General features: G+C 40.8%; 2 protein-coding genes across 3 annotated transcripts in view; one reads left to right on the forward strand and one right to left on the reverse strand.

Moving 5' to 3' along the window:
* Positions 1-18,099, reverse strand: part of xpr1a (xenotropic and polytropic retrovirus receptor 1a) — a 71,675-nt gene that overhangs the window by 42,886 nt on the left and 10,690 nt on the right. The window lies entirely within an intron of this gene.
* Positions 2,155-3,957, forward strand: LOC122989285 (interaptin-like). The gene is made up of 2 exons (XM_044362062.1): positions 2,155-2,634; positions 3,420-3,957. Exons 1-2 carry the CDS (start codon positions 2,226-2,228, stop codon positions 3,854-3,856), a joined length of 846 nt encoding a protein of 281 aa, XP_044217997.1. The 5' UTR covers positions 2,155-2,225; the 3' UTR covers positions 3,857-3,957.

Genomic DNA, 18,099 nt, shown 5'->3' on the forward strand with positions numbered 1-18,099 from the left:
GTGATGGACTGACAGAGAGACTGTCAGACAAACAGCACTATCCTCAGGCTCCAGTATTGTTTGTATAAGAAACTAGCGTCTGAATTAAAAACACAAGAATTTCAGAAATACAGTACGATGTTGAGAAACCCTATTTTTGGTTCACTTGCTTGTGTATTTGCCTGCATACAATGACAAATGCATGCAGTGACAAAGAGAAAAATGAATGGGAACAAGAGAAATGAGAAGATATACTGACACAGAGAACGACACAGATCCATGACATAGACGTATAAAGATATTCTCAGTAGAATCAACAGATTGGCAAATTCCTCTGCAGAGCACTTATGCTGTCCGTCACTTTGCCAAGGCCATTAACACAGTGAGGGATGGCTGTATCCAGGCAACCGGGCGGCTAGCATCAGCAGTCTGTATCTAACCACCATCAACCAATCACAAGCAACAACTCCCACCATAGCCAATCATGACTGATGTCAAGCAGCTGCTATTCAGCGGGGAGCTATTATCACGGCAAACTAGCTCAGCGCACACTCGATTGTCTGGGCACCATCTGTGGATCTGAGAGGTTACAACCCACCTGATAGTCAACATTACAGTATATTTACGTGAGCTAAGGGAGGAAATTACAGCAAATAGTTTCTTAATACTGTTAGTGTGAACACCAGCCCTGGGCCACCCTTTTCGACAGCTAATCTACACGTTACAGGAATTCAATTATTGAACTTTCTTTGTTTTCTTTTTCCCCCAGTAGCTACTCAATGAAGCAGTCTGCTTCTCCTAAATTCAATTATTTCTTTTGCAGTATACAGAGAAGTTATTATTGAACCCTTACTATTTGTGCTCTTCTTATCTGCATCTTTCCATATTTCTCCCTCAAACTAAGGCAAATATCATTTGAACTAACCTATCCCTGTGGAAAAACATAGTTTCAAAGCTGTGAAGTGTGAAAGAGCATGACAGTGAACACTTTCAATTTTCAAAAACATTATCCATTATACAAAGATATTGGATTATTTCCACTTTGGTCTGGTGAGGCTAGGCTGTCTGCATTGCGAGCTGTATAGATCTGACAGAGGAAAACACAGTTCTATTAGAGACTATTATTACCCAGCATACTCACTGGTGTGTGTGTGTGTGTGTGTGTGTGTGTGTGTGTCAGTATACACCTGCCAACAGAGGCGCCTCCACAAGGGCTGAGAAAGGTTGCATGTGTCATTGGTGCAATAGTTTGTATCGCATCAGCTCCTTTCTGTTCTCTTTCTGTCTCCCTCACACACACACAAACACACACACACCATCCCCCTCACTTTGACAGACATAAGTTTGGGCAAGGCAATCTGTTAGCCTAACTGTGGCTGACGGTTCCTGTGATGTTTGGTTCACTCTGTGTGTTTGATCCTTCAGGTACAGAGGAAGCGAAGCCTACAGGGATATCTCATCTGCTCATTCTCATTCTCTCTCTCTGTGATCTGCTGCAAAGCTACAAAACAAAACAAACATTACCAATACACAGACCTTGTTGTGCCTTCTCTGTGACTGTATTCAACAAGCTGGTGTCTGCCTTTGTTTCTTTATGGCGCTCAAATGGATTTCTGAGCCAGGTTTACCAGCTCTAAACCTGACGAGTCTACAGTTGCCTTGATGATGGTGATAGATGAATATTTCTATGTCTATAAATTCAATTTGTCATTTTTACATTAACAAACAAGATACGACATGTTAATAAGTGAACTTTAAATGTGTTGGTGGGGATTTTGGTGGATTTTAAACTCTGGAGTGAGACCTGCTTTCAGGCTTTATGCTAAGCAAAGCCAATCACCTTTTGGCTCCAGCTCTGTACTTGACACACAGACATGAGAGGGGTATAGATCTTCTCATCTAACTCTAAAGAAGAAAGCACATTACACATTTTATCCTACTTATTTGATTTGTGTAGAAATAGCAACATAAAACAGCAGTATCTCACAAGTATTGTTTTCACAAGGTTGCCTGCTTGGAGCTCTGATGAGACTTGAGAAGGTCCATGTAAACTGAATGTAAACATGCAAATCAACATCATCATTGTGGAACTCCAGACAGCAAGCAACAATTACATTCTCGGTGCATTATGACATCACCATCATTGGTATTTATATACTCTGTTCATTCCATTCCAGTTCATTTCATTTCAGACCTTTCAACAGGCAACACATAACTGTGAGTGAATCTTCAGAAAGACATACAAGATGGAACCGAGTCTATCAGTCATGGACAGCTACAACTGGGCCCGTCAGCAGATTTCCAGCATTTTCAGCGGGACAGAACAGGAGGCTCTGATCAAGCAGGTCGAAGAGCTAAAGGCTCAGATCCAAAAGGCACAGGAACACATTTCCTCTCAGGAACAAAAGGCCACAGAGCTCTCCATCAGCCTAAAGTCAGAGATGTCTGAAAACGAGTGTCTCTGGGACCAGGTGGAGTATCTGACAAACAAGCTCCACAGAGAGAGGACCCGGAGACAACAGGAGAGCGATCTGTTCAAAAAAGAGAGAGCTAGGTGTTTCGAGGAGAAAACTCTAAGGAGGCAACTTGGTCAACAACTGGAGGAAGCAAAAAAACAGCTGGTTGATCAGAAGAGCCAAGAGGAGCTGTTTGCAAGTAAGGAAAAAGTATAGAGGAGTGAGCTTGAGACACTGAAAATTTCATCTCTCTATGTAAAGCAAGGAATCTCTGTCTGTCTGTCTGTCTGTATGTATTTGTGTATACATGTTTGTCCTTTGCATATCTTGAGAACCGTTCATCTGATCTACTTCATACCTGGCAGGTGGATTGCTGGGGAATAGAGGAAGTGCAATGTAGATGTGTGAAGTTGTTTGGATGAGCAGTTCTCGAGAAATATATAAAAATACCCCATAAACAATGTTGCCTTTGCTTCTTCTGCATGTGGATTCAACGAGCGGAAATACAGACAGCGCCACTCTGCCATTGCAACCCACATTGTGATCAGAGATGGGATTACATCCGTAGTGATAAGAACTACCATAGAGAATGAATTTAAAAAGTTCAGAGAGTTAAGCTCTATTCCTGTTCCTCACACGTAGGAACTTTGTATGTATGTTCAAGACATAGTGCTGGATGTCTCAGGCACGTTTTGAATAGGCACTACAGTTCATCTGATCAACTTCAGCTCAGCTTCAAAACTGTAGTCTCCAGATATTCTGCGTGTGAGGCATTTAGGGCGCATCAGTAAATTGTAGTATCTACCAATAGTGAGCATATGGGGCGAGGACGGGCATTGTTCTCTCGAGGTATTGATAAATCAGCCTGTTCCAAACAGGCATGTTTTGAACAGGCACTGCACTACTACCATGAAATCCAGAAGTACATAACTGAGCTTGAGGCAGAAAAACACAAGAATGACATCCTTCTTCAACTTGTTACAGAGAGTAATTCACACACCAAAAAGGCGTCAGTGTACCAGGAGCAGATCCAGAGGCTGAGGGCTGAGCAGGATGCCCTCCGTCAACAATTGGAGCAGAAAATCAAACTACTGCAACAAGATGCCTCTGAGAGGGAGAAGTCCTTCTGCAGGGAGTTGAAGGACCTGAAGATCCAGATCTCAACAAACCTCAAGGAAGAGGTCAGTCAGGCCCAGGCTGCACAACTCGTGGAAGACCTGAAGGACGAGGTCTGCGAGCAGGAGGAGGAGGAGGAGTCCATTCCTTCTTTACAGGCACCTGAACTCCTGGAAGAGGCCAAAGACTCTGAGGAGAAGGCTCTAGAGAAAAAGAGGAAGCCTTCGTTCTGGAAAAGGAGCCACCAATTCCTCGGCTTGAGGAGGAAAAAGGAGAAGCGGGAGAAGGAGTCCATTTCCAACTGAGTGAACTTTTCCAACCTCAGCAGCTGTAAAAGGCCACAAGGCTCAAATTAAAAAAACAAAAAAAATGTGCACAGTAAAATTCTGACTGCATAGTTGTATTTTGTAGCGGTACTTGAAAAAAAAAATTGTATAGTAATAAATAACTACATAATTAGAGGTGGTCACTTGGAAACAGGTTTAAAGAGAATAAACACTGAGATAACAGCTGAGTTGTAAACAACAACAGTGTTTAGTAGTAGTTGAGTGTTTATTGTCATCAGATTATATACAATCACGGTTTAGAACATGTGATGATTAGAGTAAGCTGTAACTAAGATTTTCAGGAAGAGTTACTTAAAGTAAAAACTAATAATCAGTGGTAGCTTATAGCCTACAGCCACGCTAGCGGCTCTGTGAGGCTGTACTTTGGCAAAGCTTTTGAGCAAAACGTCAGCATGCTCACAATTTCAATGTCAAAATGCTGATATTTAGCTAATTAAATAAGATATAATGTTTAAATGTCTTTATTTCTTACATACACAGTAATATGTGTAGTGAAATGCAATGTGGGGTTCAACCCAATGACCAACAGGGCGACATTGCCATCCCCATCCTTATGCCCACGCTGCTTCTGTGTTATAGTTTGCTGTGTAACATCCACTTCCATCTCCAGAGCATCAAATATCATTATCTGTCATGCTGCAGTCTGCTCCTCATAGAGTGAGATGGGTGTACTGTGTGAACGGCCTGCTCAACTCCTCACTTTATCTTGACCTCAGAGCCATTAGGATTGTGTTGGAAACATCAATTGAATTACAAACAGTCAACGGCATATATAACCGTAACTGAACTGTGCATGCAGGAGCCTCAGCGAAGTGTGTGCGCTCCTATGTGTGTGACTGTGCACACGTGTGCCTCTAAGGTTTATAGATAGAAGCTGCTGGACTCATAAAAACAAGATAAGTGTTGTGTCAATAGTCCAAGCTGGAGCCATTAATCTAAGCAGAATAAGAGCCCAGGCTCCATGACTGTAACCATAGCAGACGCAGCGAGGGCACACTGTAGAGGTGGAGGAAATTCAGTATCCATTACCTACAGGGTGGCCATGCCATTAACAGAGGGGGTCAGAGAGGTAACGTTATAGCCAGCGCTCCCAGAGTATAGATGTTGCCATAGCTTGAAATATATCATCTTCACCCCTGAGACTGAGTGTGTCGCCTGAGAAACGTCATCATGTATCATGGAAAGGCTTGTGCAATATTGCTATTTTGCATGCTATTTATATACACAGAGCACTACAGCTCCTCTTCTCCGATTCAGAGGCATCACCTGGCATTTAACATGTCAGATAATGACGGTAATGCTAGTGGCACACAGTCAAAATCATGTATCATCAACAATATTGATTTTCATGATCGATGGTCACTTCTGCTTGGTATAGTGCTCACTGCCTAGACAAATAAAAATGTATATAATTAGTAGAAAAAACTTTATGAATAGCATGTACTCACAAAGTATTATTTTAGTGTACAACTTAATTAGCGTACAACTAATTGAGATGCTCTTTAATAACCCAGAGAATCCCTCATCTATATCCCACTGTAGGCAAACATGCTATTATTCATGCTTGTTTAGGGGTGTAATGCCTTAGTCAGCTTGGTGTGAGTAAACCAAGGTGTGTGTACGTGTTTGTATATGTGTGAATATGTCCCTTCAGGCTGCCGTGGTATTCTCACAGCAGCAGCTGCAGCCTCTCGATAAGAGTCACACTCAACAGCCTCACTTTGAAGACAAAATGAACTGAAATGTAAGGAGAAAACATTTAAAAAAAAAAAAAAAAATACACCAACACAGACACACACACAAACAAATCCACGCACACACACACATATTCCTGTAACAGATATTTATAAGCTAGCAGATTAGCAGACATGAAACAAGGCATTTTCCTCAGAGAGGCAGAGCAAATTCTGCAGTGTCTGTAAACTCCTCAGTCAGGCAGAGTTGACATTACAGCGAGGAACATCTTGAATGCATCTTATTAACACCTCAGCCCTATATATGTCAACAGACACAGTAAAGCCATCTCACTCCGAAAGTAATAACATTTTATAACATTTTCATTCTATGTGGATGAATAGGAGGGAATTGACAGAGAGAATAAAAGGTGAGAAGGCAGCACGGAGTCGAAAAAGACAGCGAGAGAGAGAGAAGGTAAATGTGATTGAGGCTTCAGAGAGTGAAAATGGGAGATATGAATGGTAGAATAACAGAGTGAGGATGAAATGTGGAATCGTAATACAAGAAGGAAGGAAAATTAGGAGGGAAAGAGGCATTACAGAATGACAAAAAAGTATTCTTGGATATTAAAACATGTACCAACACAGCAATGCAACTCCACATACATTGCAATGGATGAATGAACTAGTGTCACACAAGTATTTGACATGTTAGCTATGGACTTATGTTTCAGCATACCACTGATATGGCAACACTGTGCTCTCAGTGTTTAGTATTGATATTCAGCTACTGGGTGACAAAAGGATGTTTAAAAAAAAGTCTATTTATGGAATCTATAAGGACAATATAACCCTATATTAACTCCAACTCCCTAACCAAGGCAGTGAATACGTAGTGGCTAGTTTTCACACTACTTTCTGTAGCAATCACCTGAAACTAAGCAGGAGACTTTTCACTTTGGCAATATCCTCAAAAGGACACTAAATTCAGTATGACCACTGGGTTATAAACATTATTTAATTGTTGTAGGTGAAGTTAATTCAATAGATACAATATTGCAGATTCACTTTCCCATTGGAACTTCCTTTTTCCATTCCCTAATTGTAACACTGTTACTCTACTTATGAATGAGCCATCATACTACCCATTCTACCTTTACCATTGAGGCGGGGAGGAAGGAATCCAATACTTGATGTTATTAGATTAGGAGCAATTTCCTGACTCAATCTGATTAGGAGCATACTGACCTTGCGGTGCTTGAGAGTCATATCATTAACGTGATTTACATGAGCAGGAAGTACGCAGGTTTTCTACAACAAGCAATATATGGAAACAAATACGATTTTTACAAAGTATTCAGGAGCAATTTGGAATCTTTGAGTCACCAATTGTGAGCTTTGAAAAAGCAGGGGGTCCATTTTGGTGTTTTTTTTATTATTATTATTGTTATTATTATTATTATTATTATTATTTCTGATGAGAATAGCAGTTTCCAATTTTGGGTTTGCTTTTGACCTGTTGAGAATGAATATTGATCACTCCTCCCAGAAATAACTGGCTGTATTTACCAAACAAGTATAAAAAGTTCAGGCTAACAAGTGCATTTCGTTATTTGACTGCAGATCTTAGTAAGTAAAGACATTTTGGGTGTAAACAGGTTTCCCAAATCCTTCACATCCCTTTAGCAGAAATTTCCATCCTTTTTGACAGATGATTCAGGTAAGAGTTAGGGACTAGGAATACATTATGTCAGTGAGGATCCTCACAAGTATAGACATAAAAATGTGTGTGTGTGTTTGTGTTTTGAGAAGGGTTTGGGCAGCATATGGGACATGCGGCTTGTTTGTGGGGCATACAAACTGAAAGAAATGCACTGTGAGTGGCGTTTTTGTGTGTGTGTGTAAGTGTGTGTCACTCAGCAGCATGGGGTAGACACTGACAGAGTTTAAAGAGCAGCATGGAGGGAAGAGGCAGCCTCTGTCTGTCAACCACCAGTGAGCACTGGGGCTCTGAATTCCCATTCATCCCCTTCATCTAACCTCAGTACAAATAGACCAACAAATCAGAGCTGGAGATTTCTGTGGTTTTGGAGTGATGGAGTGTGTGTGTGTGTGTGTGTGTGTGTGTGTGTGTGTGTGTGTGTGTGTGTGTGAATGCATCTGTGTGTGTTTCAGCGGATGAACCATACTGACTGAGCCTTCTAAAGCCTTGTAGCAAATAGTATCTGGCTGGTACTTTTCCCAGGGAGACAAATCAATCTGACTGCTCCTTGTTAACCTGGGTAGTACATAACTCATACTGTATATACACATACCAGTGTATGTGAGATCATCTAGTGGTGTTAAGACATATTATATACACAAAAGTTGGAAGAATTGTTGCCACTCATAAAGGAAACACTTCATTAAATGACAACCAACAAAAGTAAAGCCTTGAGGTTTCATTCAACAACTAAGAAATCAAAATGGGGACAGACGATGTTGCTAATAGTGACAATGGTATGATAACACAGGTGATTCTGCGTGGTTATTACAAGATTATCATCTATGATACGTCACAATGTGCGACTAATGAGGAGGAAAACATTCACCTTCAATGACAAAAAATAAATCAAAAGATATAAGTCAATCATATATGATGAAATGCTTCATTTGAGATGAAATAAAACATTTCACATACAAGTGTAACATATTATATTATAGTATAGTACCATATCAATGATTTGCTGAATCCTTGTACTCAGAGTGGTGCTGACAGGAACAATCAGGAGCAGAAACAACAAACACTCATTAATACCAGAAAATTAGCTAATAGGCAATAGAGGAAATGAGCATTTATAAATAGTACACACTGATAAATACCCTCTTTCTTTGTGTTTGTTGAGCATTTTAAGATTTCTATCAATAAAAAGGAACATAACTATCATACATACATAGTATATAAACTGTATATGGCATATGGCATTATCCTACTACACACAGCTCCTGAGGTAGGAGTCCTGTAAAACACATTCCCACTGTGACTATGAATTTGAAGTCACACTGCCGATAATAAATTCAGTTAATTTGTCGTATTTATTTGTGTTCTCAGGGAGGTATCAACCTGCTTTCACAACACAGTATTAAAATTCAACCTAACACCTCAGCCCTTAGTTCGACATGTTCTACGGTTTTTGTGTTTGGGTACTGAACGTCACAGGGACAAAAACAAGGCTCAAGTGATTCTGGTCTCTTTCTTTGGTGCCATGGTAACTGATGGAGAAAGTTCGGCTCAGCTTTGTGTGTCTCTCAGAAAGGTGCAGAAAAATAAGGTTGCAATCCTACAGCGCACTCAACTTTGAAACACAGTGCCACTCCCCCCCACCAACAGTGTTTTTATGCTTTCAAAAATATTACCAAACAATCCAAATAGAGGATTAATCACAGCCGCTATAATTTTGCAACCCTGATTTGTTGGCTATATTAAAAATAAATGCTTCTGAGATTAACAATGCAACAATTTAAGTCATTACACATATGATTCTTTCTCATAAAGACCCTAACAAGAAATTTACAATAATCCTCTTATAAATGGTTGCTACTCATGCCAGGGGAACAATAAGCTGTTCTCTGCTCAATTGAGCTGCATACTAATAGGGTGATTACGAGGCCTAATTATCAGATGGCACTTGTCAAGAAGAAGCCGAGCAGTTTGCCCCGAGGACGAAATGCAAAACAGAGACAAACTGTTGTTTCTACTGAAAAGCCACTCAGGAGTCTCTCTCCATAATACAGCTGGTTAGAAGCCAAGAGGCCACTTCTTTAGATTACAACCATGACAGGAAGTCAGTGAACATACCATCAGGCACGCTCGTGGAGTAAAAATAATGTATACACGGGACTCGACCCTAAACAGTGAGTCAACCCTCCCAGCACTGAACTCATTGGTTATTATTAAACCACATCATGAATAGATTAGTCACATGTTGAGAAGGATATGAAATATGCATATTCCCTGAGGAATATGCATATTCAGCAGGGATATTTAAGAGGAATTGTTAAGATTGACAAAGACTAGCAGTTCTGCCATGGTGACTTTAAACTCAGTAAAAGAAAGCTTGAGACAGTTAATGAGTATGTATATGTGTATGAGTCAACACACAGAGAGTAATCTCTCCACTTGCTTCTATTATACCATAAAACCATAAAATACTATAATGCTGCTTTAATTCACCTTCTACTTAACATCTATGTTTTGGTGCCTCTGTGGCTGCCAGTGACCAGACAGTTTTTGAAGACTCACAGGCATCAGGAGGCAGATTCACCATATTTCCAATCTCATATACTGTTAATAATTCAACATTTAATATAAAAACAGACAGGCTGTCCGGGAGGGAACAATAGCTGTGAATTATTGATATCGCCCTCTCCTCTTGTCTTTGGATTAGAAGAAGGTGATACAGTGTAAATAAGAAAGAGAAATTATATTGGGACCAATATTCTTTTGGCCCCTGAAAGAATTATCCCTTGATCTCAAATTTATTAAATTTACAGTATGAATATATTTATTGCTGCCATTTTTGGAAAGTGGTTAAATCTGCAGTGAATCTAAATTTATTGAACAGGCAAATGACAGAGCTTCAGCCAGGCTCTCATGTCTTTTCTGCCTCCAGTTCTTTTTATGTTCACACATCTTTTTCGTGACTTATAGCAACGTTTGGGAACGGAGGCTCCCTGAGGTTCTAGCTTCCTGTCTCCCAATTACCGCCAATGTCACGTCTCTTTTTTTCTTTCAAGCTTCCACTCTCATTTTATCTGTCATTCTCAGCCGTTTACTTCACTGCCTTCACGGCCCCACGCTCTCTGCTGCCACTTCTTTGTCTTTCTCTGAGTATGTCTCTCTCGTTTTGCCCACAGGTACAGCGAGGATGAAATATAAGAGGCCACACAAAACATAAATATATGCCACCTCTGTAACCCGCACTCCATTACACATGCAATCATAAACACTGGCATTGATCCCCATGGGACCACACTCAATTTAAAGTCAAACTTGCTGCTGCTAGAGAAATGTTTCCATCAAATATCAGTCCTGAAATAGATCTCTTTGCTGCCAGGTGTAGTGCTGAGACCTGTAATTGTGTTGACAATCAGCCGAGAGTCAATACAGCAATATAGAGAAGAGAAGAGAGACTGATATGAGTTTCACAACGTTTTCATGCCTCTGAGCCAATCTGGGCCAGGTCCTGGCTGCCTCTCCAAAGTGACGATGCAGCACAGTGGCAGAGTGAAGGACACTGTGTCTTCTGCAATGCCCTACTCACCCACTAGCACATACGGTACAAAACCCACCCACATACATCGACCATGTAGAACACAACCACAAAAATGCTCGTCAAAAACTGCACAAACATCCGTAACAAATACATCCTTTGATTTGTAAAAATGAGTAATAAGTAACAGCTTTTCAATCCCAGTGCAGGGAATTAATTTAAATAAGCTACGGTCAAAGAGTGACAGGCTGGAAAATACCTCTCTGCGTGTAAATGCTTTTGCAGACCAATGAAGGTTTTCTCATTTTCCCACGTTCATAGAAAAATGTTTACGGCAGAGATAAGAGTGGACACTGTGTAATGATTTCATTGGTTGTACTCTAAATGCAGTGCCAAAAAACAAAAAAAAAACAACAGAAATACATCAACATATGGCACTGCTGTCATCACCTATAGCTCACAATCACACCCACACCCCCTGTAGCACACAGCTCCTTATGTGCCTGTGTGTGTGTGTGTGTGTGTGTGTGTGTGTGTCTGTGTGCCATTACATGGATGTGTGTTCAGCAACCTCTCCACAGTCCGTTATATGCAAGTGCAGCAGAGAACAGCAGTGTGAGAAGATAAAAACATCAAAACACACAAAGCAGAGACAAGGTCATATGTCTTTATTCTTTCCTCTATTCATCCATCATCACCTCCCTACTTGCAGTGTCACTTTTTTTTTTTTTTTTTTTTTTTTTAAATCACTCACACTGCTGGTCTTAATCTTTAAATATAGAACAAATGCCATATGAATGTGCATGCCATCCAAATCTGCAAATTGCAATTCACTGCTGTTTTTTTCCCCAGTTTCAGCCAAGTAATGTAGTCAGTATAGAAAATGATTCAAATTAATCCTAGCCTAGCTATATAAATGCCATGCGGTCAGCTATGGCTGATTGGTTACACTCAGCAGAGTCTGGCTGATCTGCTGGCTTGCAGCCAAAGCTGTTGATTAGGCTTCTCATCACCGATTAAAAACAATAACTTGCCTCATAACAGAGGTTAAGATTATGCTTTGGAAGCCATGCTAATGCTCAACAAATATACCAAACCTCTGGGACCCTCGACAGCTGACTCCTGATCAAAAGAGTCGGATCTCATTACATTCAGATGCCTGCCATGCTTGACATTGTAGCTGCTGGTGATCTATCTATATGGTCTCCAGTTGTGCACCTGGCAAACAGCCAGATCATATGATTTATGCTTTCTGTTTATTCAACCTTTACAGGATTGTATTCTTATTTGAGTAAAGGCTCGGCATCTGAGAAAACTATTCTAAGGATTCATCTAAGGATTAGTGGTTAGCTTCTCTCCATTTTTGAAGATGTAGAGTCCTGTCATCTTAATGCGAGTGGATGCATGTTCATAAGGCATGGAGATCAGGAGATCATTGCCAAGGCCAGAGCAGATGTGAACATGTATGTAAATGTTCACACACACACACACACACACACACAGGGGTAGAGAGGCACAGTAATGACAAGTTGTTGACTACTGGATTCATGACCTTTAGAAGCCCTCATAACTACATTTAAGACCTGCGAGGGCTCCAGGATGACCTCGACTCCTCTGAGCACCAATAACCTCTCCTTCATCCCTTCTCCCTGATACACCCCCCCCCCCCTCCCTAAAACACACAAACACATCAACATCACTTCTCCTTCTTGCACCCTTGCTCTCTCTTTTCCCTTCAAATTCAAATTTCTTTACTCCATTTACCAACGCTGCTTTTGCTCCACCGCTTACCCTCTCAGCCTCCTGTCAAATGCCCCAAAATCTAAAAATACCATCCCTGCTGGGGCCACATCCTCATCTGAACTCCTCGCCCTTTCCTACCACCACAACAGTTGCTACCCCACTCCCCCCCCCCCCCCCTTCTCTAAACCGACCCATACCTTTCCCTCTCTTCCCCTCAACCTCCTCCTCTTTCCTCCTTCCCTCCACTTCATTCAGGCGAGATCTAATTCGCCGATGAATAATGGATGGATGGATAGAAGACTTTCATCTATCAAGGTTCTCTTTCTCTCTCTGTCTTTCTCTTGCGGGATGGCTGTAGTGCTAATGCAGGGCAACATGCATTGGAGATGAGCCCAGGGACCTCCCACTGAGTCTGTTTGTCTGTCTGCTGCCTGAAGGATCCCTCTCTCTCTCTCTCTCTTTCTCTGTAGGTCTATCTCTTTCTGTTACAGACTGGTCATTGACAATCACATTCAATCCATTTATCATTTTTTTCCAGCCTCTTTTCTCTTTCCCTGCTTCATTTTGTTCATAATCGTCACATCAAACATAAAAATGGAGAGTGGTGGACATCTCTCTTTATCCTTCTCTTTGTCGTATTACCCATCACCTTTTCAATGTTCATTACCACAATTCGATTAGTCCCTGACCTTGGGATAGCGATCCTAGGCTTGTATTGACCCTGACCCCCCTGCTTCCCTCCCCTCTAATACCCTTAGAGCTGCATCAAAGGACCAATCTCAGAGTCACACACAACAGCCCTCCTATACTGCTTTATTGGATGGAGGCCAGACTAAATCCACTATGGAGGCTAAACCTACTGAGGTGAGGAGTTTGATTATGGATGTAATTGCTCAAGCTCAAGAAATTTCCTGTTTGAATGGCAATTAGGCATATAATTGAAGTCATTGCAGGGTACTGTGGACTAATAGTCTCCGCTGGATAAAGATCATCAGGCATCTTCCTCTCTGGAAATACTGATGGTTTGGAGCACAGACAAAGTCACAGAAATACAGCCTCAAATATTTTTTTATAATCAATAAATAAGGTGTTATGTAAAAGCAGCAACAGTAGAATTTGTCTGCCATAGAGCTCTAAAACATCTCACTCAGTTTGGACCATCAGATTCTTCTTAATCACTTATAGTCGTCATATTTCAGTGTGGCTCCTAAATTTCTTTCAGTTGGATATTCTCTATATCTTTATTCTCTAGATATATATAAGTGAAAAAGGACCAACCCCCACAAAAACCAAACAATTAGTGCTTGGAAGCGAGCAGGAGCAGCAGCTTGTCAAAGAGCCCATCAATAATGCAGGCTGGTGAGTGACCCTGGCTGCCATGCCACTGTCCTGCTGAACACTCCTGCCCGTCTACCTGTCTGTCCGCCTGTCCATCTGTCTCCCTTCCTTCCCTCGCTTCTTTCACCTTCTCAGTTGCTGCCTGACATCTGTCTGTCTGTCTTCCCACACACAGAGTTGTATATGTTTCTTGGCCTGGGAGCCTCGGTATCTGTTATGCATGTATCCTTGTGCTGCTGTGGCCGGAGAGACTTATTTTATATGTATGTATTCATTTATTTATCTACTGTAGAGATGTACAGTATATAAGGTTGTTCATAATTAATAAAGTTGTGCTGACACAATATTGGATTTTTAATATATATATTAAATCCTTTAAAAACACATTATTTGTATATTTTAAGACAAATAAATCACACAGAAAGGATTCACATGAAGGCAACACAGGGATCCAATGGCTTGGACCAAAGGCAACACATCACCGTCATAGTAAACAGCATCATTTAGAATAAAAAAAAAAGAAAAGAAAAAAAAAATATGGGAAACTGCAAGAAGAAAACACTTCAATCAACATGCCATGGAAAGAAAATGACAGAAATCAGAATGCTATTCCATGCAGGGGGGCGAGGACAGACTCCAAATGGGACCAACAACAGTAATAACAGCTGTTGTTCCATCATATACGCCAGCAGAATAACAATCAGCTCTGTATTACTAGCAGACTTCAACTAGCCTCTCATCATGTTCGTACAAAAACAGCAGACAAAATGGCGGTCGAGCAAGCCGCATGGACAACAATAGAAAATAGCCGAATAACAGCTGGCCGAAAGGTGTAGCCTAGTTGAGGTGATTTGCAGCTGTGATTCATGTTGCCACTTTCATTAGGCAGATTAGGTACAATGGCGCACACACAGACACAAAAACATTCATTAGAAAATTGTTGGAGCTAAAAGGGTTGCTGGCAGAGCTGGAAAGGTGCAACAGTGTTCAGGTTTACTGTTCTGTTTATTCTCCTGTAATAAAAGGCATAAAGAGCCGAATGAGAGGGGACAACATTGTCCGGGGGGAAGCGTGGGAACAAAAGCCTGACAGGCTGCAAGGTGGAGAGCAGGCAGCTGTGATGGTACAGGTGTAGAAGATGGAACAATGAACATCTGGATATGTGGCTGCCATGGTCGGACAAGAGACAGTGTGAAATACTAATTTCATCCCTCCATGTTTATGGAGAGGTATTCTTCCAGGTCTATTCTATTCTGTTGACTTCAATCTATCACACATCTCACAGAGAGCCAGGCAACTCACACAGTTACAGCAGATCCGCTGGAGCTGTAGGGGATGAAGTGCCTTGCTCAAGGGTACCTCAGTGGTGTTAATGTGGGAGGGGCAATAGCAGCACAGCAACTTATTCTCCTTTTCAACTATCTGTCAAGTCTGCATCACCCGTAGCTATAGTTCAGAGACAAACCACGCATGCACATGCATACGTATGCACATTCAAACAAAGTGCACTGATACCCAAACACTGCAGTTTTACACTCCGCAAAACACAAATAACCTGCAACATATTTTCATTTTAGTCTACTGTATAGTGAGATTGTCAGTCTCTGGGTTTTGTGTTGAATAGCACATGGCTGTGACGGTGGCTTGTGACAAAAACATAAAAGATCAAGGAGCCTACATCAGCTGAAACATGGTTTGACCATAATATGAGGTTAAAAGAAGATCTGAGGCTTGTAGAATCAGTAACATCTTTGAAATCACTCCTTAAAACTTACCTATTAAAAAAAAATCTCAGCGCAAAGATTTATGTTTCCTGTTCCACAATGTTTTATGTGTTTTATTTGTTTAAGTTTTACTGTTTTTATCTAAATGTATTATATTTTGGGTATTTTATTCTTTTCATTGTCTATACCTTTAATTGCTGGTTTTCATTTAATCATGGTGCCAAATTGCTTTAATTTTTGTTTTTTCTTTGTAAAGTACACTTTATAACACTGCTTTAAAAAGGTGCTATATAGATAAAGTATATTATTATTTATCATCACACAAAAAAACACTGGAAGAGTTCTATATTCACACCACTGCTTTTATAGCGTTATTGATTTGACTGCATAAAACATGAAAAGCCCCAAAGGAATAAAGCTGACAGCCAAGACACAAGACAGTGTGAAAATATGGTGGACTTTTACTGAGGAAGGGGCTCTGCTATAAAAATCATGCATTTGTTTTAGTAGATTTTTTTTTTTTGTCTGATTCATTCATCTCTGACATCCAGACCTTTTCATTCAGAGGAAATCCATTCCCTGGTGCCTTGAGCTGTAAGTCAATAATGTGGCAACCGATTCCCCTCCTTGGACAGTGTATGTGTGTGTGTGTGTGTGTGTGTGTGTGTGTGTGTGTGTGTGTGTGTGTGTGTGTGTGTGTGTGTGTGTGTGTGTGCATGTGTGTGTCCGTTCATGGTACTACACTAGAGCCCCACCCTTACTCCCTCAGGGAATCTAACAGTACCATCACTGCCATCTTCCCACAGCCCTGCACAGATAGCATCACAGTAGTAGACTGGCCATTTACCGAGCAGCAGAATGAGAGACACAATGGATGAATGAATGAATGAATGAATGACACAGCAACTGAATGACATACAGTGTAAAACCTCATCCCCCTAGGATTAGAAAAATTCTTCCCAATATAAATATACGCATTTATGGCATGTGCAGAGCGTGAACATGACTTTACATAGTATGACACACACACACACACACACACACTAAACACATTCCTGTTGAAGTTGTGTGTTTATTATCCGGGGCTTATTGTTCTCAATCCTCAGCAATAATTGGCAGGCTAACTGGATTAGATTGTGGTTTAACTCATTCTGATGGTTGGAACAAGAGGAACCAGAGATCCAACCAGCTCTTCTCCCTGTTGTTATCCACAGAGCAGGGACAGGCCTGTTTTAATTACAATTACACAAGGACCACTGGAGGGATGGAGGGAATGAGAACAAAGGATCTTAACGAGGGGGTGAAGGGTCAAGCGCAGCACCAGAGCCACTTTAATGTGCATGTGTTGGCGTGGGTCTGTTTACAACAAGCTCTCTTAATTATTGTACATCCATCTTGTTGACACTGAATGATTAATTTGACTACAAATGGTTCTGAAAGAAGAAATGTTTTTCAGAGGCTCTCTACAGTGGAGGTGCTGACTGGTTAATATGTGTTCAAACTGCAATGCACAACACAGCATGAAAGACAATTATGCACAAGATCAAGATCGAACCATAGACAGTGCAAACGTAAATGTAATTTTTACTGATGTGGGCCATGTGCTACAATCTGCTTAGATTTATTTTACAGTACACTTGCAGAAATACACCCAAACTTGTCATGATCAAATCTCCATTGCAAAGTTATCTGACACTATCAACTTCCTTTGATTTTTTCCTGTCATAATAGATTCACCAGGCAGATTGCTGTAGAGACAGTTTCATAATCTGACAACCTAACGCATGCAGAGGCCCCAACGGAGGCTTTGAAGTGCTGCCTGCTCAGTGCAGTGTCTACGACACAGCTCTATCAGGTACCGCAGGGTGTCCAGTGAGAAAGCAGAGTGGGTGAGCTAGCAGTTTTAACTCGGTAAACTGTCTCCCTCAGGCAAGAAGAAACATCTTCTGAATACCAAAAACATTGCTTTTTGTAAAAAGAATGAGGCAGGAGAGAGAGGGAGAGAGAGGAGCGCACACTTGAATCAAATCCTCTTCATTAAGTCTTTTACTGAAGGAACAGAATCAGTGAAATGATCAAGGTTTAAATTTTGGCTGTAAAACTTGCGACGTATGCATGTGCATAGTAATAATAATGCAAATGACTCTGTGTAAAAAGACAAATTAGACCCAACATGGTGCAGTACATGCACAGTTTTACTGCTTGATAGATAATGAAAACTAGAAAACTTCACTTTTTCATGACTATTTTTAACACCTAGTCTATTTCATCTGATTGAAGTATTTTTATTTTAAAATAGATAATATGAAGCAACAGGTATCCTTTCTTTTTTTTTAGCAAAAATGTATCATGATTGATTTTTTTCCAATATCGTTCTGCCCTAGTTCTGATCTGACAGACTGAGTCTAGTTACCTTGTGAGGCAGCTGGATTCGCGAGATCACAACATCATGACATAGTGACATGACG

Source organism: Thunnus albacares, chromosome 9, assembly GCF_914725855.1.
Source record: "Thunnus albacares chromosome 9, fThuAlb1.1, whole genome shotgun sequence".
NCBI classification, from domain to species: Eukaryota; Metazoa; Chordata; class Actinopteri; order Scombriformes; family Scombridae; genus Thunnus; species Thunnus albacares.